Source organism: Equus przewalskii, chromosome 10, assembly GCF_037783145.1.
Source record: "Equus przewalskii isolate Varuska chromosome 10, EquPr2, whole genome shotgun sequence".
In the NCBI taxonomy this organism is placed as follows: domain Eukaryota; kingdom Metazoa; phylum Chordata; class Mammalia; order Perissodactyla; family Equidae; genus Equus; species Equus przewalskii.
The window spans coordinates 16,542,644-16,567,976 of NC_091840.1; the positions used below are offsets into that span (position 1 = coordinate 16,542,644).

The following is a 25,333-nucleotide window of genomic DNA, read 5'->3' on the forward strand; positions in this document are numbered from 1 at the left end:
TTCTCCACCCAAATAATACTGAAAATCATAAGCATTCTAATTCTCTACCAAGGACTCAGGGAGGGAGAGTAGAAGACAGCTCTATGACACCACATTGTGTTCTAAAAAACAAACGTGGTTGCACATTCCATCATGATAAAATCCTCACAGAGAAAAAGGATTCTCAAGGCCTAGTCACTTATTTAAAAGTAGTATTCAATGTAGAAGAATTCTGGAATGACCAAATACTGCAGTCACTTAGAATCTGTTATGTCCTATCTGTAACTCTCTGGAACATCATAGGAGGATGAAATATTGAGGATGGTGATTATGACAATGTTTCCACCAAAGAGAGACTTTTAAAACCTTCATAGAAACCCGTAAAATCAAATTTTCTCAGAAGCCCCCTCTCTACTTTACTTTTTATTATGAAAAAATCTTCAAACATAAAGTACAAAGAATAGTAAAATGAACCCCCAAATATCTATCATCTAACTTCAATAATTATCAACATGTGACCAACTTTTGTTCATCTACATCCCTTTCCTCCTCCCCCCAAACAGGTCACTTTGAAGCAAATCTCAAACATCATATAATTTTTATTTAAATTCCAACCACTCAATTTTTATAGCTTAGCAAATACAGCAATAGGTAGCAACGAGATAATTAATTTAAATGTGAAAAAGCTTCACCTTTAAAAAAAAAACAAGCTACCAAACAAAAAGCTCAAATCCAAGTTCCAGTGAGTTTAAATAGCAGAGGTATAGACCCTGTTTCCAGAATTTCCAACAGTAGATATTTTTGTATCATTTAGTGACAGGAACACTAACCCACAATAACCACCATAGTGAATAAACACTGTAAATGTAGCTTCTATTTAAAATCTAGAATCTCCTAAGTTTTAATTTAGGGACTGATTTTCACTATAGGTACTATCTCCACAAACAATAAGGAGCAAAGGAAAGTAGAAATTTTGTGGACATGCTGTTTTTAGCAGGATTTGATTGATTCTTTAACATACATAACAAACACGATCGGCCTGACAAGAACAGGGCTGACCCTGTGTGTTATGGACGACATCCCGCTCTTCTCTGTCTGCTTTGGATTAACACCCTCACTCCCAGGCAGTCACTATTCTGCTAAGGCCCAGGGGCCCTCAACATAAGTGATCTGACCAACTCACCCTGGGATATAATAGCACGCGTTACCCCTCCCTTAGTGCTACTGGAGACTTTCTCCATGTTCAGAATCACACATTCCAACATGTGGCTCTGTGTTACCCTCTCAGAAGTGAAAAGGAAGCTCTGTTAACACACCTTTACAATCACAAAGTTAAATGCCTGAGCCACAGGTTATCTTTTTTGGTTCTGTCAAAAGTAATACTAGGCAAAAGTAGGACAAATCATAGAAAAGGAAGGTAGAGCTAGCCAGGGTAGGATGGTTGGGGAGATGAGTAACAACAGATGGGAAGAAATGTGGCTCAAAACCTTTTAGAACATGGCTGACAGAGGTGGATAAATTTCTTGGCAAACTGTGCTCACTTTTTCCTATCTAGCTTGTAAGAGATGCTGTGGTAATTCTAAATTCTGATCTTCACAACTCCTTAGTTCTTGAGAGTCCATCATCCTCAGACAACTCTAGAAATGAATCTCTCATCCCACTAACCCATGGAGAGAGAGACCCACGTTTGTACTGAAAGAATTTAGGGCCATCCTTTACATACCATGAGCAACCTTATTCTCCACCTATCCAGTACGACCAGTCTTATGGAGGAAACACAGAATTCAAACACCTGGCCACACATAATCTCTTTCCCAATGGTTTTCAAGAAAGAAAAGGAAAATCAAGACAAATTACTGTAAATACAAAGAGTCAAGCTGCTGAAAAGATAGTAACTATTTGGGCAGGAAAGTCTGCTTTAGTTTCCAGCATTTTTGCCTAAGCAGACAAAATACAAATAGCAATTATAAATTACCAACACTTCAGTATAACACAGCCACATATCACTAGCCAACCTGGCAGAGCCCCCAGATACCTACCAGTAAGTACCAGCACCTTGTGACGTCAGCTCCATGCCATCCACAGAATTGTAGCTATCATCATCCATGATCTTGGAAAGACCAAAATCTGTGATTTTTATCTCTCCACACGCTGTACCATTTACTAAAAGAATATTACCTAAAAAGATAAAAATCTTCATGAATAAAAACAGACTTACTAAGAGAAATATCCAAAGCAATAAAAGACAAGAAGGGAACAACTAAACTCAAAACTCTTGCATACAATAACACACATCTGAATCCCTGGAATAAATGATCTGGACTCTGTGTGATGGGGGCGAGTCCTCAGTGTCTGGCTGCAAACTTCTATTTTCCAAGAATCACCTGCTTAATGTGCCAAAACCACCACTATGAGCAGTGGAAAAAAAATAACTTGCCAAAGTAAAATATCACTTGTACAGTTGGTCAAAAATGGTGGGAAAGTTTCATCTGAACTTTCAGTAAGAATCTCTAAACCACTCCGTTCATAACGTTTTTTTCACAAAAAAAATCACAGAAAACATACAAGGGAATGAAAGCTAGCAGCACAGTGCCACCTAGAGCTCCTGCGGTAGGCAAATGTCTTGTACGCAGCGACGGAGAACCCAATCTCATAACGGCCATCTTTTTAAAAACCACTTCATTGTAATGAATTTTTTAGTTATTTGGAATGTATTAGAACATTAAAGAATAGTGAGATTTGATATGTAGCTACCAGAAGAGGAAAGCAAATTTAACAACTGTGCCACACAGGCGGTAAATGGGAATCATCTTCCTAATGCCCAAGCTAAGCGGGGTAGAGCTGTCTACAGAGAACACATGCAGACTTCTAAGAAACAGCTGAGGATGACAACAACAAAAAATAGAGGGAAGAAGTCTAACTGCCCTCTACTCTTTGCTGAGGACTATCAAAGTGAGATAGTAACCATACAATAAGATGAAAAACTCTGCCTGGAATTTAATGAAAGGGGAGGCATACGTGCAAGAAAAAGTCACTGATTTCTGGGCACTTATCAAAGAGACTTGGAGTAGAGGAACCGCCATGTAGGGTGAGCAATGGGAAAACAGAACTGAGCTTGCTCTTAAAAAGAGCTTGAGCTGGTTCTTAAAAAGAACAGTTCTTTATTGGACTGACATCATAAACTGCCCTGGTTCTACAGACAAGGGCATTGTTTCTCCAGAGCCTCTAACACGACTCACCTCCTAAACCCAGTGCCGCGTGGCCAGGACTCTATTATTCCCACACCTACCCAGGCAATCCAAAGTCAGATGTTATTAGGCCTTCTTGGCTCCCGCCAAACTCTCTAACTTTGTAAAATTAAAAGTCATCTGTAAGATCAAAGAAAAGCCAACAATAGTGTCTCCTGAAAGTTACACATACCTGGTTTGAGGTCATAGTGTATGATGGGAGGTTTTATTTCATTTAAGTACTTTAAAGCATTCACAATCTGCATGATAATGGATCGGGCCTCTTTCTCCGACATTAATTTGTGCTGTTTCAGGTAGAAGTCCAGATCGTTTCCCTCACAGTATTCTAATACTGTACAAAACCTAAGACAAATAAACCAACATTTGACCACAGGATAAAAGCAAGCAGATTAAGACAAACTGAAGCAGCCCCAGTGAGAACTTCAGGTAACTGTCTTCTCATACCTTTCTTCTTTGTCCCTTCAAATACTCTTCTATTCTTTACCCAGTATTGCAACCTGAGTGGTTTACAGAAGAACACTGCTTCCTCTCTTGGTGAAGAGCCTCCACACCCTTCCTGCTGGAATCTGTCGTGCTAAAGTTCATCATAGCAAACCTCTTCTTGAATCCAAACTATAAAGCTACAGATCTGTTTGGAAGGGTCTGCTTCACACATCCACATCACATTTCTAAACAAGATGTTGTGATCAAGGACACCATCCTCACTGCAAACATTTTCTATGAGCCTGAGTGCTGACAGTGAGGAAGATCTAGGGTTTGCCCAGGTCCCAAAGACTAGTCGCACACCACATCTCTTGGCAGTTTGGCAAAATACTGTACTACAATTTCTCTTTACTAAACACAAGGTACAAAAGAGCTTTTAAAAGTACAGTATCTGTGGTTCTAACAAATGTGTTTCGACACAGTATGGGTTTTTTCCCTTCACTTATATCAATGCATCATACAGACCCAAAATTAAAACTACATACCATTCGTGGCATTAAGGGTTATATGTGTTTATCTTCCAAGGCAGTTATAAACTTAAGTAAGGCTTCCTGAACTGTTTGAGTATTCCTGAGAGATGAATACCTTTTAAACTATTCCAAGCTGTGACAATGCAGGTGTATCACTCAGGGTCTAGCCAGGAAACAAAAACCACTTGAATATTTAAAACAGAGGGGCTTTAATTCAGGAAACTGATCACAGAGATGATGGAAGAGCTGAGAAGACAAACTGGCCAGTGAGATACCCCAGAGATCATCTAGAGCAGGAAGTCATTAGCACCCTAAGGCCAGAGGGCCAGAGGGAGGAGATGGTGCAACCAGAACCCAGGGTCACTGAGGGTAACTGGAACCACAGTTGCGGGGGGAGGGAGGGGAGGGTCTCCACCCACAACCATTTCTGTCTCCCCAGTGGCTGAACACAGCTGAACAACTGACACAGGACCCTGGTAAACACAGCCTACAAGGGTGAGCTTACCTAAGATGCATTAACAGGGGACAGTGAGGAGCAGACTCGAGAGGAAACAGGCTCAGGACTAGCACAATGGGCCTCTGGGCAATTTGCTGCCTTCAAAAGGCAGTGCAATGAAATGTGGATGTGCCCAGTCCTGTGGGGTCCAAAACTGAACAACAGCTTATGCTTCTTAGGAAACATACAAAAGGCACGGTAGCACCCTATTTGGGAATAAATGTTGGAAAAATTACAGGTTTTCTGATCTGAGACCCTGAAGCCTGAGATACAGACTCTCATGCTTAGTGGATTTATTCTTTGAGCCAGTGCAAGTTGAAAATAAAATCTAACTTTCAATATCCATGAAACTCTCAGAAGACTTTTTAAAATGATGGTCTGACTTATTTTTGGTGAAAATTCATCATAAACACAATAGGAAGATCAAAGTAAACAACTCAAGAATAGCACAGAATCAGCTCAATTTCTCAGATAGCTAAAAGTATGTATATGACTCAAAACAGCAGACACTCCAAGCCATTATATTTATCTTTGAAACGGTTTTGGTACTTACATTTTGGGGGAGTCGGGGTTGTCTACCTAGTAGTCAAAGAATTTACTCAAAGAAAACAGTAAAGTCACCCTGTGAAGACCTGCTCTCTAACTAGATATTTTTCTGAATTCCACCCCATGCTAAAAACAGATGGCTATACCTGGTATAAGGGCCACTCTACTGGAAAGGAGAAATCCCTGAGCAGATGGAAGAAGGGACAGATCATGTTTCCAAAGGGAATTATGGTCTCCTTTTGGGGTCATTTCTAAATGTGTAGCATTTACGGTTCTCTGCGTAGCAATCTCCGAGACAGCTGCTGTCTGGAAGCGGCCAAAAATCCTGGAATCACCCCGGGAGGCTAAGAAGAACACTTGCAAGCCAGTCCTAGGGTATGTTCTCCAAACTCAGTTCAGACTCCTACAGAGAAAACGTTTCCAAATGCTGAAATCTCTCTAAACTCCTAGATAAACCCAGAGGTGCTAGAGCCTGACTATTCCAGGTAATGAAATACAACAAAGCCTAAGATTATTAAAGATTTCAGAAAAGGCATTTAACTTCTCTGGTCCCCAAAACCTATAAAATGAGAAGGCTAGACTGAGATCCCTTCCAGTTCTAACATCCTGTAAGCCTAGGAACCTTATTTTAACATGCAGCATCGGACTATGCCTTCATTTGTGCCACGTTCATTCTCATTCTATGACAAAAGCAAATTGCTGGTACTGCTTTAAAAGGCCCATCAGTGTTCATCAGAGTCTCCAGGGTGGGGCAGAGACTCTCTTAGACAGTCCACACTCACTGGTGCATGTCAGTGTTATGCTGGCACCAATTATGCCAGTTACCAAGAGCTGATAAATTTTGTGAGCTGGTTATTAAACTGTTGGTAGGATGAATGGATAAACAAAAGGTAGTGTATCCATACAACGGAATATATTTGGTCATAAAAAGGAAGTAAGTACTGATACATGCTACAATAAGCATGAACCTTGCTAAGTGAAAGAAGCCAGTCACAAAGTCCACACACTATATGATCCATTCACAAGAAAGTCCAGAATAGGAAATCTATAGAGGCAAAAAGTAAATCAGTGGTTGTTTAGGGCTGGGGTGGGAGGAGGAAGAACAAGGGGCGATAGCAAAAGGTATGGGGTTTTTTTTCTTGAGGTGGTGAAAACGTTCTAAAATTGACTATGGTGATGGTTTCACCTATCTGTGAATATACTAAAACCCATTATACTTTAAACGGGTGAACTATATGGTATGTAACTTATATCTCAAAGCTGGGTTTGTTTTTTTAAGCTGGTGGCTTGAAATTGGACACGTTGAGAGTATTTACACCACAAAAATTGGCAAATACTACAAATTAGCCCTATCCTTCTCCCCACCAAGCTGGTTGTTAAACATTCACCAGCACACAACCACACATGTCCTCTGGCCACGAGATGTCTTACTGGGCCCTATCTGAATTCACAGATGATAGTTTGCCCATAAATACATATATTTGGTTCCCCAGCAGAATATTTCCTGGACACAGATTTAAACTCTATTCGATGAGTAGTCAACATCCTGCAAGAAAATAATATTAACTGCTGAGCTAAAATGGCAGAGCACTTACGAGTCAGTGTCCAGTGAAAAGTAATCATACAGCTTAACTATTCTGGGATGATCCAGTTCTTTGTGAATCCGGTATTCCCTACATGCATGCCTGTAAACAAAATGGAAAATTAACATTTTGAATGTTAGCCTGTCTCTGAGAACTCTTCCAGGATATTCCTAAATATTCTCTTATTTCTCCCTTCTTTCCACCTATTCATTCCATTCAGATCCCTTATCTTTCCTCATCCTATTTTCTCTACTACTATCTACCAAGCTGTTGAGAAAATAGCAGGTGCTCAAATATTTCTTGAATGAATGGATGATAACCTTTTCTCTCTTTCAAGTTCATTCTATGACAATCTGACCTCTTTTATATTTATACCCAAATAACAGAGCTATAAAGATCATAAACACAGTGTTTTTTCTCTCCTCTAAAGCTGATGCTTCATATCTACAAATGTTTCTATCCCACGGTTACATCAAGGAGATCAATTACAGCACGTAAACTCGGGTGAAAGGATCACCAGTTCGGTAATTGGCAGTGCTCTGTATTTGTTTGCTCTAAAATCCTACTCCTTGCAAAAAGAATTTAAAGGGCTATCAGCTTGACTTTCTTTAAAGAAAATGAGAAATTGATAGAAAATTTGAACTCACGGAAACTCCAGTTTTCTTAGAACAAGAATTTACATACATGTGTTAACATTTTTTTTTAGTACTTTTCCAATTTAAGATCATTTGATAAGATGAGGAACAAAAATATAATCTGATATATTCATACACTGACTTTAAAAGGATAATAGAACATGTTTATACATTATAATTACCAATAATTTTTAAAGTATTTAGTTCTTATTTACAAAGAGAGCAAAAGGAAACTATTTTAAGTAATCTAGCACAATTTAGTTTGGGGTATTTTGTTAAGGCAAGAGTCAGAAAAGAGAAACTTTCCACAGAATAGTAAAATAAAACTAAAAAAACAGTGATGTTTTCTGAAATCGGTATATCCCAGCACAACAAAAATACACAGAAAGTACTCAACTAAAGAAAGCCGAGGAGACAGTTAGGGAAGGAATAGGAACCTAAAAGTAACTAAATATGTTTTTCCCTCAATTGAAACTTCTGACTAGGCTCATTCTTCAAGCTGCTACTTTTGGCAGTTTTTGCTTCTTCTGATGCTTCATTTCATCATCTTTATGTCTTTCTGAAAAGACAAGACTTGCCAGCACTTAGGCAGAGCAGTGACAGAACACACACTACACTGGGACCGATCAACCTGGCTTCCAGAGAATCCGAGTTCCATGACGCCACCCCTCTGGGCTTCACCATCAGTGCAGAGGATTGGACAGTTTAAAAGGCACTCCCAGGAGACAGATGCCTCCAGAGCCCCTGTGGAGATGCTCAGCAAATGCAGTTCTGGCCCAACCCCTCATTCCACCAAAGCAGCTCCACACTTGTTCTTTTTCATATATCAAGATTCCATGGAATATTTCATTTGGTAACATAAAGGTGATGCTGTTTTAAAAAAAAAGAAAGTTTAGGGCCGGCCTGGTGGCATAGTGGTTTGCATGCTCTGCTTCAGTAGCCTTGGGTTTTGCAGGTTTGGATCCCAGGCACAAACCTAGCACCACTTATCAAGCCACACTGTGGCAGCATCCCACATAAAATAGAGGAAGACTGACACAGATGTTAGCTCAGCAACAATCTACCTCAAGCAAAAAGAGGAAGTCTAGCAATGGATGTTAGCTCAAGACCAATCTTCCTCACCAAAAAAAAAAAAAAAGTTTAGAAACTTATGAACTAAATATATAACTGTTCAAGTTAGTCTTTTCTTTTCTTTTTTTTTTAAGATTTTATTTTTTTCCTTTTTCTCCCCAAAGCCCCCCCGGTACATGGTTGTATATTCTTCGTTGTGGGTCCTTCTAGTTGTGGCATGTGGGACGCTGCCTCAGTGTGGTTTGATGAGCAGTGCCATGTCCGTGCCCAGGATCCGAACCAACGAAACACTGGGCCGCCTGCAGCGGAGCGCACGAACTTACCCACTCGGCCATGGGGCCAGCCCCTCAAGTCATTTCTTATCTCAGCATGCTGTAGATCTATAGTTCTCTGCCCTTTTGTTTTAACTTTTTGATTTTGTGTATTTCAGAGTAGAGATCAATTTCTCTTTCACGGTATAGAAAATAGAAGGAAACAAAGGAGGTAAGAATTAAGAATCAAAGGAAGTGTCATTCAAAGTCCTTGCTGACTAAGGGAATTTGTTGTGTGTCACTGAAAGTACTCCCTCGATGCCATGTCAGGCTCTAAGCCCACTTCCTGTGCTTCATCAGGCAAGGCAGTGGCTCTGCCACGTCCCTCCTATGTTCAACTTTCAACTTAGCATGCAAGGAATTAATGCATCATAAACACAGAAACTTCAATAAGGAGCCAGAAGAAACTTATCCACTAAAGTGTTAGTCTTTTACTCTCTTATAAGTGGATATATATTTAGACTTTCAAAATGACTTTATCCTAGAACATTAGAAGAGTATCTTGAAAGAGTTTACTAACTAATTCAGATAAAATTATTTCTGAGGATAGCTTTATATGAGATTTTTCCTATATAGAGTTTCAATATCTTACATTGGGGAGTCAAAGAAATCTAGTAACACCATTAATGCTTTAGTAACGCAAAAGTAAAACAATCAGTTTACTTTTTGTTTCTTTGTGCGGGAAACTGGAGAGGAAAGGTGATGCAAAACAGAACTCAAAAAAATGAAACAAAACAACCACCTTTTATTTTCTTTGAGTTTTTGCTTCCTTTTTACCCAAATAAATGTCTTGATTCCAGATACTGAGAAGTCACCCCCATAAAGGGGAAAACAATCAAAAGACCTTACTCTGCAGGGCAATAGCAGTACTTTCATATTTTACTATGCTACCACAGCACTAAAGTGTACTACTTTTTAGTTTAATACTGCATTTTTAAAGTACTTTCTAAAATCTGTTATGTGCTTGATATAAGCCTCCCTTACATTCAAAGGACTTCCACTACTACCTGTGCTTTGAAATCCACCAATATGATTTCATATCACTTAACAAGCAAAATCTTTCAAAGAAGGGTAGAAGGGCTTAAGAATTTCCCCTCAAGGATGAATGGAGTTCACAGAACTCTGCATACCCTCTCCCCAGTATGTCTGTCAACTGGGAGATGGCCCCTGCCCAGATGGCTCCACAGAAGGTGCTCAGGTGTCATGATTCCCACCTCTGCTGAGGAAACAGAGTAGCAAGGCACCATTGTGAGCCTGGAGCTGGACCGACGGACTCAGAAAATATGAGACAGTTCCCTTCACTTGCTCTATGACTCTGTATAGTAGAGAAATGCAAGAAAGACACCCAATCCATACCCATCAGGACTCAAACTGCTTGCCAAATGCATCAAGGAGGTACATGGTCCCGGCTTCAATCTCTCCCTATTTCAAAAGGCTAAAGTGAGCAGAACACTCACCTGCAGTAACTACAGTATTCAACGTGAGTTCTGATTAAGGTCAGTCTAAAAGCTGGATACTGAGACTAGGCAAAATACGTATAAACCCTGGGGTGGGAACTATTTTCTCAAGGTTGCCCAAGGCTGATCCCTAGTAGAGTCAACTGATATAGGGTGGTCTCTGCACACATAAGATACAGAACAGGCTCCAAGGAGAGCTAGAGGGCATTTTTGAAGAGAAGCATATACTGTTCCAACACCCTGAGGCACTCTGAGAGTCTCAATATGATGGAAACATTTCTCCTTTATAGCTGGTCAGAACAACATGTGGTTTCCTTCTCTGAAGTGCTTCTGGCACTCACTGCAGCGTGCCATTCGTCCCTGCACGTCAAGTGACTGGAATGTACTTATAATAATGTAACTGCTCCTCAGAAGCATCTGGACTGCAGCTGCCTGTCACGTAAGATACACATTGCAGGGTGCCATGCATAAATCACCTATCATCCCTTTTGCCACCTCTGCTAAGCCCTGCTTCTCTTAATGCCACAGGAACCTTCTCTTCTCCAGTGCTGAGCACCACTGTCAATCTGCATGGAATAGGAAGAGTTCCTGGGACCCTGATGAACAACAGGGATAAAGCAAGAGGTGCCTTGGTCTGTGTCCCAAGAATTGGTTGATGATGTAGAAATGCTTTATTTGCCCCCTTGAGATTTAGAAGTCAACTAAAGGTACTTCAAAGTCCACTGCTTTTTTCCCTCCAAAGTCCTAGTTTCTAAGAATAAAATAAAATTGCTTTTATAGAAAGGAGACAGGCTGTTTATATCAAAATGGGCTGTCTCCTCCTTTCAGGGGTAGGACATGTCTAATTCAGTACTTTTACCTACAATAAGGAAACAATATTAAGCCCAGTGGGGATCCTAACAGCAAATTAGGTCTGCATGGCCTCCAAAGCAAATGAGCAATGAACTCCAGTGTTCGAAAAGGGGGTGTGTACGGGACAGGACATGGGACAGGCAAACCTGACACTAGAAGAACAAAGAAATTCACACCTGTACACGTAATAACTATTCATTCTGAAGAAGTCATTCGCCCACCCCCCACCCCAAGTACAGATGAGGGCTGCTGCCACATGACCTTCTGAAGAGAGGCAAGCACAGTAAGTGGGACACCTAAAACTGAAAACTTTGACATGAGCAAACTTTGAAGCTGAACAAGTCAAACAAGTACCAACAGGGAATATCAGGTGCCCCCCCCCACACACCATCTCCTCCATACTGAAATGACTGAAGCAGAAGAAAAAGTCCCATCCGAAGCTCCCCAGGGACCCCAGACCACTAAAGGACGCTCTCAGCTGGCTTCTACAGATGAATAACAATGATTTTTGAGGCTTTACTTGTTTGTTGGAGCTAATTTTAGAGACACAATGGAAGGAGAGGCTAAGAGCACGGGCTCTGGACTAAGGGAAGTCTGGATTTAAATATCAGCTCAGCCATTTCTTAACCGCTACTCAAATTCCGTAAGCACCAGTTTCCTCATCAGTTAGATGGAAAATTTGTTCACCCTCCTAGGACAGTTATGAGGATCAAATGAAACAACAACAATGCATGTAAAGCTCAACACAGTGCTCAAACTACAGTTATTGTTACTAAATTTTAAAGAATCAGACACTCTAGTATCACTTACTTGTGGTAATTCTCCTTTTTCTCATCTCTCCAGTTTTTATTTAACTGGTGAATTTTCACAGCTACATATCTTTGTTCTGTTAAATCAAATGCCTATAAAGAAAAGGAATAAATTTTCTGAATAAATGATAACAAAAATTACAGGCAACTGACTTAAAGCTTCTATTTAAGAGATCAAAATACCCAGAGTCCAAAACACATTATTCAATAAAAACAACAGCAGACGACAACACAGCACACACTTGCTTCAGAGTTGTATCCATCTTCTTGAAACTTGTGATCAGATAATTTAGAAGTCTCCAGACATACTGGCACCAAGGGGTTTAGAAAATAAAACCAAGCAGATACCACAAACAGAAAGACAGCCCATGCCTTAACAGTCACTTCCTAACAATTCTCTTTCTGGACATCATCTGTCCTCTTTGGGGCCTTTCTCCCTCAGGCTGTCTCTCGCCCCTCGGCTGACAGTGGGATGTGACATGCTTCAACAGCACATCCTGCCACAAATGCTGGGGACACACGCTGTCTGCCTCCTGGACAAATAACCCCTCAGGATACACCTCTCTGCCATGTCTGTTTAGAAAACAGCCTTGTAACGTTATATTGTGTTTATTAAAATAAAAACAGGAACAAAAACAAATAACAGCCCTGCCTTTAGTCCCACCCCTATATGCTGAGTAAATAAAAAGCACTTTTTGATTTCAACAATTTCTGAAGTTAGTCACATCAAGTCACTTCTCCAGCACCGTCCAAAGAGAAGACGACGCTTTCTCCAAAGACCGCCAATGTCCCACCTCAGCTAGGTAGAGCTATATCATAGGGTTCAAAACAGTACCAGACGGCTCTTGACGATGCTGGGCGTAAATCACAATTTGATAAAAGTATGGAGCATTTCAATACATCAGGAGATTTCCCCTATACAAGAGAATTTATTGAGGAATTCCTTTAGAAGGAATAGTTTTTCTTAGCTTTTAAAGTTCAGATTAAAAACTTACTACTTCAGTTCCAACACTGTTACCGCCCATCTGCCAGTTTCCACAAATGTACGAACAGATGAGGCAATAGGCACAGGATATACAGTCTGCAAATAGTGGTAATTACTGTTCTACAGATTTTTTAAAATGTAAGCCACCTCTAGGAAAGCACTGCATGCAAGAGAGGGTTGCTTATAAAAGAAACTTCTAATTTATACCAGTATTTTTTAAAATATAAAACCACTCAATTCAAACAGAATATCTTATTTCACAGAAATGGAAACTTCTGATCTCTGTTTTTCTTACAGAGTCTGAAGTCTACCTGCAAGCATGTGTATCATCAACGCCTTTACAGTAGAAAACCATTTCAAGCCATTATAAGCCAAATTAGGGGCCAGCCCTGTGGCTGAGGGGTTAAGTTGCACGCTCCGCTTTGGTGGCCCAGGGTTTCATCGGTTCAAATCCTGGCCACGGACATGGCACTGCTCATCAAGCCATGCTGAGGTGGCGTCCCACAGAGCACAACCAGAAGGACCTACAACTAGAATAGACAACTATGTACTAGGGGGCTTTGGGGAGAAGGAGGAAAAATAAAAAAGACTGGCAACAGATGTTAGCTCAGGTGCCAATGTTTAAATAAAAAGCCAAATTAAACGCCACCTAATCTGTAAGAGCACTAATGATACTACAAGTGTCATTTTCTCTAACTACCATACCATATTTCTGAATCCAACACACTGTGATCCTCCACTGACTTGGAGAGTGGAGAACAGCAAAAGAATAACTATATTAAATGTATACATCCTTGTGAAGCATCTAGATTTCAGAAATGTTAAAATATTTGAAGAATACTTTTGAAAAAAGTAGGATAAAGAATTCACTAACGAGTAACTGGGAAGCATCAAGAATAAATTTTATGTCTTTAAAAAAGGAACAGTCCCACTTTTGGGTATAGAGCCAAAAGAACTGAAAGCAGGGTCTCGAAGAGATGTTTGCACACACATGTTCAAAGCAGCACTACTCACAATAGGCAAGAGGAGTTAGCAACCCAGATGTCCAGTGACAGATGAACGGATAAAGAAAATGCAGTGTATACACACAATGGAATATTACTCAGCCTTAAGAACAAAGAAATCCTGTCACATGTTTCAACATGGACGAACTTTGAGAACATTAGGCCAAGTGAAATAAGCTAGTCACAAAAAGACAAATACTATGATTCCACTTATATGAGGTATCTAAAGGAGTCAAAGTCAGAGAAATAGAAAGTAGACTGGTGGTTACCAGGGACTGGGGAGAGGTGGAAAAGGAGAGCTGATGAGTAATGGGTAGAAGTTCAATTTTGCAAGATGAACCAGTTCTGGAGATCTGTTCCACGACAACATGAATACACCTAACACTACTGAACTGTACACTTAAAAATGGTTATGACACTAAATTTATGTTATGTGTTTTTACCATGATAAAAAGATTACCAAAAATAAAAAATAAACTAAGGATATGATTCAAGAATGAGAACAAACAAAAGCAAAGAAAGTAGAAGGAAGGAATGATTAAAAGCAAAAGTTAATGAAACAGAAAACAAATCAAGCAGTAGATATGGTCGACAAAACAAAAAGTTGATTCTTAAGAGAAAAAAGAAAATTGATTAATCTCTGGCCTATTAGTTGAGAAATATAAAAATAAACATTCCAAATGAAAAGAGAAGTAACTAAGGTAGATGATATCTTTATATTAAGATAAAACAGATGATGTTCCCGGAACCAGCCTGGTGGAGTAGTAGTTAAGTTCACATGCTCCACTTCAGTGGCCCAGCATTCACCAGTTCAGATCCCAGGCACAGACCTACACACTGCTCATCAAGCCATGCTGTGGCAGCATCTCACATGCAAAACAGAGGTAGACTGGCACAGATGTTAGTTCAGAGCTAATCTTCCTCCCCACTCAAAAAAAGAAGATTTTCCAGAAAATTAAATTACCAAAACTGACTTAAGAAAGGGGAGAAAATTTGAATAGATCAATATTTGCAGAAGGAACTTAAAAGGTGATCAAATAGTTTTCCTCCAAAATGACACCTACCCAGGCAATTTTATGAATCAGCTCTAACAAACTTTCAAGGAGCCAACAGTTCCCATGTAATACAAAGCATTCTAGGGCATAGGAAAAGAGAAATTTCACAACTCATTCTAGGATAATGATGACATCAAAGTTAGACAATGCGGCTTGTACACAAAAGATGACTATGGGCCAGTCCCACTTAGAAAAACAGATAAAAAATATGAATAAAATACTAGAAAACCAAACCCCGCAGTACACCAAAAAACAGTATTATAGTTCTGGAAATGGATAGCAACAATCGTTGCACAACATTGTGAATGTACTTAATGCTATTCGATTGTATACTTAAAAATGGTTAAAATGGTAAATTTTATGTATATGTCAATAAAAAAATTGACATTTAAAAAAGGAAAACAGAACTAGTTTTTATTGTTCTTATCTGAAATGAATACTAACGACTTTACTAAAAATATTTCCCATAAATTCATACATTCATAATATAAACCACAACAGTGAAGGCTGTACCTTACAAAAGAGGGAATTCCCAGGGCCATGAAGTAAACACCCTTAATAAACCAATTCTGCATTTAAAACCTAGGTGCCAGGAACATCTAGAGAAATTTAAGGAAGCTGTGGCTAGTGAACGTGATAACACATCTGCTGGTATGTTTAAAACCAGCTGAATTCCTCATTTAGTAAAAATCAACTAAAGGCATAACAGTCTGTACTTTCCTAGCCCAGTGGAAGCACTCTTAAGCCAGGACACTCCTTCAGAATGCCAGTGCTACTAAATGCTCTGACTTGGAAGATGAGAACATTTTTTAAACAAAAAGCAAGTTTTCCAAATAAGAACTAACTTTAATGCAGCTTTATTAAATTTTTTTTTTTGAGGAAGATTAGCCCTGAGCTAACTACTGTCAATCCTCCTCTTTTTGCTGAGGAAGACTGGCCCTGAGCTAACATCCATGCCCATCTTCCTCTACTCTATACGTGGGACGCCTACCACAGCATGGCTTTTGCCAAGCAGGTGCCATGTCTGCACCTGGGATCCGAACTGGGGAACCCCAGGCCACTGAGAAACGAAATCTGTGAACTTAACCGCTGTGCCACCGGGCCGGCCCCCTAAAAAGTATTTTTAATAAAAATAAAAGACATACTCATTTTTAGCAAATGTAGATGAGCAATAAAGTACAAAGCCAGAATAAAAATCACCATAATTCCACTATCCATAAATGAGTGTTGCTTTTCCTTCCTGTTTTTTAAATCTATAATTATTTTTCAAACTTGAAAACAGTGTAAATTATTGTATCCACTTAGTCACTTAAGTTTATTGGAAGCAGTTCCCCCAAAGATACAGGTTCTTAAAGTATTTGAATTTCAACCAATAGATATCAATCCACAGTTATCACTATTCTAAATGTTCTCCAAGTTGGTAATAACCGATTCTTTAACTCTCAGTCTTTCTACGCAGTTCCTCATACTTACCTTGTAAACTTCACTGAAACCTCCTCTACCCAAAAGATGTAACAACAAATATCTGTCATTTAGCGTCGGATGATCTTTAAATCTGCAGAAACAGGGAATAAATAACATCCTAAGGTCAAGGACTACACATCTTCCATATTTGCAAAATTCCAAGAATATCTAACATGTTATACACATGATTATAGCTGCTGCTAACAGTTTGTCAATCAACACCAATATAGCTAACTCTGAGCATAAAGACAGCTGCATAGTTAAAAGAAACAGCGCAATTACAATGCACAGCATTAGCTGCAGAGCCATGAGACACAGGTGCTAGTCTCAGCACAGCCACAATTAGACCTGCGACCTCTGTGGACCTCCCTCTCTTTCTGACCTGCTATAAAACAAGGAGAGGAGACTACACTAAATGAGGGATTTTCAAACTGTGCTACTTGGTTTCTCCAAACCATTCAAGAGCCCGCGTGCTCCCACCATTCCAAAACTACATGCACTAAAATTACAAGACATTTTACATGGCCTTAAAAATGGATTTGATTAGAAAGTGAGTCACACATTCTATGTGCATTCGTTATCTGTCTTTAAGATAGAAAGTCTTCATGATATAACTGTTCTCCCCAGACAGGATTCCATCTTGTGCCATTTTCTAACAATAAGACAAAGAAATGAGAGATTCTGGCAAAAATAACTTAAAAAAAATATTTCTACCTAGTTCCTGATCTTAAACTGCCCCACTATCAATCCTGAAATTATTTTATCTTGACTTTGAGACAGTGGCACACCTGTGGAGAGAGACATTATTGCATGGTGGTTAGCTTCGGAGTCAGGAAGACCCAAGTTTACCTCTTTGTTTGGTCACACTAGCTATGGGTCCCTGGGTCAAGTGAACTTAATTTCTCTAAGCCCGTTTCCAGATCTATGTATAAAGTTGACCTACGCCACTGGGTTTTTATAAAGATTAAAACTCAGAACATAAGGGCACTTATCTGCTAGGCCTGGCACATAGAGAGTGCTCAATAATGGTAATTACTATTGCCTGCCATGTGACAGAAAGAAAAGTCTATGGCTCACACTGGCCAAACAAAAATATCTAAGCTGTAGCTATGTCAATAAAAAATATGTTTCAGAGTCAGAAAAACGTGGAAAAGAACCGGTTACAGATAGAAGCCATTTCCCAAATGCAATCTACTTTTTGCAGTTTCAATCCCTTAAATGACTTATAAACAAACGTGGGCATTTATCTACAATTAATGTGCTGAACTTAAGAGAGCCTTAAAATCCCAAGGCCTGAATAGCCCTTAAAGGTCATTCAGAACAAACTGGCTGTCATCTCAACCCAATCATCTTTCCACAATACCACACTGTCACCCATGCTTCCTTTTCTTAAGACTCTGTAGGTAAATCTGAATACAGTGTATCCCAACCATTTACGAATGCGAAGCCATATTGTTTTAGTGACTTCTACTTGTGTAAAAATACTAAGTGTATAGATATATATTTAATATACAAATCTAATATACTTATGTATATTTAAACTAAAACAAATCATAATTTTGTTCATAAAACTGTATTACACACTACAACAGAGCTAAATACACCGTGGACTCATTACCAGATTTATATTAAACGACAACATCATTCCAGACCATTCAATTCACGTCAGAAAGCGCTCAACAATCTCCACCCCAACATACCCCCAAGTTGCTTACTGTGAATTATCTTCATTATGTATCCTTTTTAGTTCCCTGATATGTAGATTTCTAACCCTTTCTAGCCTTTCCAGCTCTGCCTGGATCTCTGCTTCCTCCTAAAGTGAAAAGGAAAGAAATAGCTCAGGACACAGGAAACTCTACCTTTTCAGATTCTCATTTCCAAAACAAGAGCAGACATTTCTCTTGTGAAAAGCTAAAGAAAGATGTTTTGCATTGAAAAAGATTTTTTTAAAAACTAGAATTTTAATCATAAGAAACAAATCCATGGAAAAATAATAAAATCCAAACCACACAGAGGAGCACAGCATGAAAAGTGCAAGTCCTCCAGCCCCTGTCCCTTCCTCTCCACGCCCACTCCTCAGAGGCAACCACTGTTAAGTTTCTGGTGTAAGTCTCCAGAAAAGTTTTATGTATACACATATAGGCCAGCAATTGTTTTATTTTTTGTTTTTTTGACAAAAATCAAGTTCTCTGATTCTTTTTGTAAGTATGGATTATACTTGGTGCCATAAGTTCCACTGATTTAACAAGATCTGAGAACCCAGTAGGAGAAAAAAAACCAAACATCAATAGCGTTTATTAACTGCTTCTTCATCATCACCACCATAAGGAGCACCTACCACAAACGTATGGGCTGCTGAATTTAAGAGATGAGCAACCTATATTTAAGACGCCTCTGTGAACATCGTCAATAAATTCTATGTGGATGCCTTTGTGTTACACTATGACTGGTACGAGACCTTCTTTTCTTTGCCATTTTTAGGCAAGAAATAAAAGCTACTATGTGATATAAAATATCACAAGTTTTAATATCAATTTTAGAACCATCTGCTCTTATTGTACATTTAATTTTTAATATGAGGATAAAAACTTGTGAAGCCTTCTGAGGAATACAGAATTATCCACTGGCACGTCTTTGGTGAATAAAGTACTCTCATTTGGTGGAGTAGTAGAGTCGACTCAAAAATTGGAAGACATGAATTCCACCACTCAAACATGAGATGTGACAGTGAGAGTAACTACTCAAGACTTCTGCAGTTACTTGAAACTACTACATTTGCCTAAATAACCAAACAGCTTCACCATCAAACTAAAAATTGCGTTTCTCCAGACAGATTGTCCCATTATGCTTACCTTTTTAAGATGACCTAATCTGAGTTTGAAGATTTCTTCCTGTTCATGGTATTCTGCTAACGTTAACCTGAAAAATAATGGTAGAAATTTCAGCAAATTATTTGAAATCATACTGTGCCTACTTAAAGAGAAACGCCAAAGCATGCTATACAGTATATCCAGTCTCTCATTAAACTGGCTAAAAGACAGATTATCATGCAGTCCTTTGAGAAGAGAAAACTTCTGTGACTTATCAGATGTGATGTGAAAGGACTTCAAAGCCAGAGGTCTGATTTTTTTAAAAATGAGAAAAATAAGTGAGCTATAGTTTTACATTATATATGAAATGAGCTTTGTCCTGTACATTACTCAGATGAAAATCCACTAGGAGAAGCAGCCAAAAATTATATGCCTAAATTCTTTTTTAAAGGGCAAAATAAGAAGCCAATGGATTTTATTAGTTTTTATAATTCTTAGACCTTGATACTATATTAACAAGGAGAAGAAAGAGTGGAAAGAGTCCAGAATTTAGAGTCTGAGGACTGGGCTCAAAGTACATATTAGGTCACGTGACATTGGGCAAGCAACTTTAACCTGTTAAGTCTCAGTTTCCTAAAACTGCAGCAAGCAATGACACTCATTTTAACAAAACTGCTGCGACTCCTAAATGAAAATGTGAAAAGAATCTATAATTTGTAAAATGCTATTTATACACAACTCTCAAAGGGCTGACTGGATAGGTAATCACCTGTTTCATGCTCCACCTACCCCAAGCATCCTCATATCGCAAGAATGAGCATGTAAGAAGTGATACCTTATTCCTCCATCTTTACTCTCTTCACTTTCTAGAAGCATACACATATACTTCAAAGTTCTAGATTTACTAGATGTTACTGTTTAGATATATTCTAAACAGCAGGAGAAAGAAGAAACAGCTATCCTATCAACCAGGAAGGGCTACAAAACAGAACCTGTGAGGTCCGACTAAAAGAAAATAAAAAGAATAACAAGAGCAAGAAAGATGCCCACTAGGGCGATTACACCTCTCTCTTCGTATTTGTAGAAACACCTATATCCATTACTCCATATCACACCAGTAGAAAAAGAGAGAAACGAAAAATCACAGTTAAGAATTCTCTCTGCCTGAAATAGGCTCAATAGGAGGAAAACACAACGTGGCTCACTCCAAGACTTCAGAGGACTGTTTTGGCTTCTGGCCAAAGGAATGAGCCAAGTCACAGATACTCTAATTAAAAACTGGACTGAAGGTCTTCCAGCTTGGATTTCACACAGGACTCCAGATGGCAACTGCTCACTGACACACTACTGGCATAAACTGAATTCTAATTATTGCTCTATGGCAAGGAAACAACTTATGCCTTCTTTATTATTCCTAAGCCAACGGTTTTATGCACCAGCATTAAATAATTTTCAAGTAATACTGGAGGGAATAAAATAAATACAAGAGTAACAAAAGAAGACAATGATCAGAGTAATGGGTATAACACTTGCCTGGAGAATCTTTCAAATCTTAGGCTACTACTTGGACTTTCTGAAAGAAATTATTTTTATTTAGAATCTAGTTTTAAAATATTCGGAGTTATAAGAATGAAGATGTTTTCCAAGCTCATTCACTGTGCATACTTTCATCACTATACTTAATGTAATTATTAGTTTATTCATCTGTTCATTTCCCCTAAATAAACTGTGAACTGCTAGGCTGGGGCTGTATCCTTTAGCTCTGTATGCCCAGTGTCCAGAAGAGGGCTGAGCATACAATAGCATTTAACACAGACTTACTAAATGAATGTCAAGCAAAAAGCTCCCCAACATATTACGTATGTATGGGGTGAGAACGGGTGTTAAGCTACCTTTTCCACTGGAATGAAGAAAGCTATATTTCTAGGATGTCATGGACTTTTAACAGTAGTGTAATACAAGTACTATTACACTTGAGGTGGATTATGGGCTAATATGTTTTTGTGAACTGATAGAAAACATAAAAGGCAAAAGACATATTAGTCAATAAATTATACAATATCATTATCTTTTATTTGTGGCTATCTTTAGACCTGAAACTTAATTTCAATTAAAGAATTCCACAATGACAGCTTTACAAAATTTTGTTTTCCCTTGAAAAATCAATGTAGTCACTACAGACACACTGATTATACCACCAATGACTGCTTCTATTAAAAAAATATTTTAAATTTCAATCATCCAATTCAGAAACTGACTTAATGGCTACCATCAATTCTTTAAAGACTGCTTACACCATTACCTGTAGATCTTTTTCTTCCTTTTTAATTTGAAAGCCTCTTGAAGACAGAGGTGATGGTTTAAATATGTTCAGGGTATGCACAAGAAATATTTTAAATAGGTAAGTAACATATAGGCTTTATTTCCCATGCCAATTCTAACTGGTAATTCCTGCCTAGTTGGCAAACTACAGGCTGTGGGCCATTCAGCTCACAGTTTGTTTTTGTCAATAAAGTTTTATTGGAGGGGCTGGCCCCGTGGCCGAGTGGTTAAGTCTGTGCGCTCCGCTGCAGGCGGGCCAGTGTTTCATTGGTTCGAATCCTGGGCACGGACATGGCACTGCTCATCAAACCACGCTGAGGCAGCGTCCCACATGCTACAACTAGAAGGACCCACAACGAAGAATATACAACTATGTACTGGGGGGCTTTGGGGAGAAAAAGGAAAAGATAAAATCTTTAAAAAAATAAATAAATAAATAAATAAATAAAGTTTTATTGGAACACAGCCACACCCATTTATTTATGTATGGTCTGTGGCTGTTTTCAGGCTACAGCTGTAGAGCTGAGTAGTTGGAACAGAGGCCTGCAAAGCCTAAAGTATTTACTACCCAGCCCATTACAGAAAAAGCTTGCCAATTCCTGTCCTAGAGGAAGATTCTCTTAGTGATCAAGAATTTGATGATTAGGGAAATCCGACATGGGGTTGGGGTGGAAAAGGAAGGCTTCTGTGCCCACAATATTCTACCCCTCCTATTCATGACAGCTATATAATAATTGTTGCCTGGCAGTGAAAAAGATGACTACACTGCAATTTAAGATACTAGTGTTTTCCTTAGATCCTCAGAACAGGAAAAAATACTGGTGATGTCAAGATTTGGCTTATTGGGAAAATATGCTTTTCTTAAAATAATACCTATTTTTCTTAGCTTACTCCTAAGTCAGTGACTGTTAACTAAGTGCTCTTTAGACCAGCAAACAGAATTCTTCAGTTGTGCATTCTTCAGTCTGAAATAGTAGCCAGATAATCCCCATAAGATGATACCAACGTACCATAACCTAGAACTACACACACAAGCAATTACATCATTTGAATACCACACTGACATCACATTAGTTATAAGAGTGGCCAAAGATCATGATGTCAAGTGAAGTCACATTACTTCTTCCTCTCATTCAAAATCCCTAAATAAGATCAGGACTAAGAAAATGAGTTAATTTTATACAGCTTTTATATAAGTTGAGCAAATTCATTGATATAACTAAATAGAAAGCTTAAGCTCTAGCAATCTCCATAATTTATCATTTCTTCCAGTGGCATTCAATAGGACACTTGTATTTTGGGGGAAGAGGGTGGTATCTCACAGTGCACATCAATAAAGAACATACGTTTCATTTTCAGCCCCGTTGGTCTTGCTCTTCCGCTGTTTCTGCTCATTGGTTGCTGGAGGGGCCTGTCCCATGGCAGGAGGTTTCCTCTTGGCTAACATTTTCCGTTGTCTTTCTATCTCTTCCCTCTGTGAATTTATCCTTTCCTGTTGCCTAGAGATATAAAAGATGTTGCACGGAGGAAGGGGTCAGAAATTTTTTAACATGGTTATAGAATAAACACAAATATCTCTGTCATCTGCAAATCTGATAGACTTCAGAAAAAATAAGCTCCTTTAAATCAAGTAGAGATTTGATTTTAACTTCAGGTTGGAAGAGCCAAATAATTGCTGATAGAAAGGTTTTTTTGGAATGAGTCTGTGCTTTCAGACATTAGTTATGATTATTCTCAGAGGAGGAAGGTGGGTTGGAAAGAACAATATCAAATTTCTGTTGTGACTTTATTTTCTGACTCAAAAGGAAGAATTTTCGGATTCCTTTTTAACACTTCTCTGGTATGAATCCATTAAAGTAAAAAACTGTATTTACATAAGAAAAAAGCCAAAAAGGTTCCAAGTGCCTTTCTAATTTTTTTGGATTAAAGTTTCCTCCAATTATATCTAGAAAGATACCAAAATTGAAGGATGTTAAACTAAGGTTTTTTTTTAAAAAAAAGTATATATTCAGAGAAAGCACAATGAAGCCCTGCAACTAGGAAAAAGTCTTTAGAAAACAGTACATAAAATGAATTAATAAAAAACATATAAAAAGACTCTTTAGCTATCTAAGACTGTACCATTAGAGAATTTCCTAATAAGATGTCTAATTTTTCTATAATGAACTAGTTTACAAATTAGTAGTCAATACAAATACCAATAGAAGGGAACAGCTGTCTCTCATGTAGCCCACCACCTAACAGATAGTAAAGTTTACAGACTTGGTATATAAAAATACACCAAGTTCCGGGAGTAAGTATTTAACAGACTCAAATCTTTAAATCACCTATCATAGTTGACGGTCAAATGCTAGTTCCTTTCTCCTTCTCTCCACCATGCTTTTACCCCATCTCTTTTCCTTGATCCAACCTTCATTTTCGCAGAATGACAAAATCTAATTTTTTTAATCTATTCTCCGATGAAATCTACTCTACCCTCTTCCCTGAACACTGCAGTTGTCAGTCTCTAGACCTTTTCCAAATTCAGCAAACAATAGTCCCCCTCTTATTTGAGGTTTCACTTCCTGTGGTTTTAGTTACCTGCAGTCAACCTCGGTCTGAAAATATTAAATGGAAAATACTAGGAATAAACAATTTGTAAGTTCTAAATTGCCTGCTGTTTGAATAGTGGGATGAAATCTTGCACAGTCCAACGCCATCCCACCCAGAATGTGAATCCTCCCTTTGTTCAGGGTATCCACACTGTACCCACTACCCATTCATTAGTCACTTAACTAGCCATCTTGGTTATCAGATCACCTGTCACAGTATAGCAGTGCTTGTGTTCAAGTAACCCTTATTTTACTTAATAATGGCCATAAAGCACAGGAGAAGTGATGTTGGCAATTCAGATATGCCAAAGAGAAGCCGTAAGCTGCTTCTTTTAAGTGAAAAGGTGAAAGTTCTTAACTTACTAAGGAAAGAAAAAAATCATATGCTGAGGTTGCTAAGATCTATGGTAACTCTTACTACAGTATATTGTTATAATGGTTCTATTTATTATCAGTTGTTGTTAATCTCTTACTGTGCCTAATTTACAAATTAAACTTCACCATGGGTATGTATGTATAGGAAAAAACATAGCATACATAGTGTTCAGTACTATCCATGGTTTCAGGCACCCATTGGGCGTCTTGGAATGTACTCCCTGGTGGGGGGAGGGGTGTGGGATAGGGACTACTGTCCCTATCTTTCTTGGAAGAATGGCAACCAGAAAAACAAGACTATCCTCCAGGTAGATGCCCATAGTACAATTTATGCTGCCATATTAATAAGGGCAATACTGTAAGCAAGGTTAACCTAATCAAAGTATTACAAATAAATAACCATTTATGTGATGATAAAATTCCCTTTGCTTCAAGATGAGCTGCGTCACTGATTAGACGTCAATTTAACAGCAAAATGGAAATTTTAATTCAAGAGTTTTTTGCTTCTCTGAAAAAATCTTTTAACTATCATTAGAGATATGTCTTCTCCCTACAAAATATATGTATATGAGTAATTCATGACTTGAAAAAATTCTGGATCGAGACACAGAATCCTTAGGTAAAATCACAATCCTCCTTCTGACTTAATGAATGTCCTTGAGGAAAACACTGACCTTCTCAAAACACTGGGTTTCCCCATCAAAAAAATCTTTAGCTCATTTCTACCCTTTCAGGGGCCATGAGTGCAAGGCACTCTGAAGGCTCTGGAGATACCCATACAATATAT

The 25,333-nt window shown here is 38.6% G+C and overlaps 1 protein-coding gene across 12 annotated transcripts in view; it reads right to left on the reverse strand.

Annotated features, from left to right (window-relative positions):
- TLK2 (tousled like kinase 2) overlaps positions 1-25,333 on the reverse strand; it is a 110,222-nt gene that overhangs the window by 6,590 nt on the left and 78,299 nt on the right. For all 12 annotated transcript variants that reach the window (XM_070561731.1, XM_070561735.1, XM_070561732.1 and 9 more), the window contains 8 exons: positions 22,927-23,079; positions 19,301-19,367; positions 18,164-18,261; positions 16,458-16,539; positions 11,942-12,033; positions 6,818-6,907; positions 3,400-3,569; positions 2,019-2,157 (listed from right to left, as the gene is read on the reverse strand). In XM_070561731.1, coding sequence (XP_070417832.1) covers positions 2,019-2,157; positions 3,400-3,569; positions 6,818-6,907; positions 11,942-12,033; positions 16,458-16,539; positions 18,164-18,261; positions 19,301-19,367; positions 22,927-23,079 — 891 coding nt within the window. The remainder of the gene's footprint in view (positions 1-2,018; positions 2,158-3,399; positions 3,570-6,817; positions 6,908-11,941; positions 12,034-16,457; positions 16,540-18,163; positions 18,262-19,300; positions 19,368-22,926; positions 23,080-25,333) is intronic.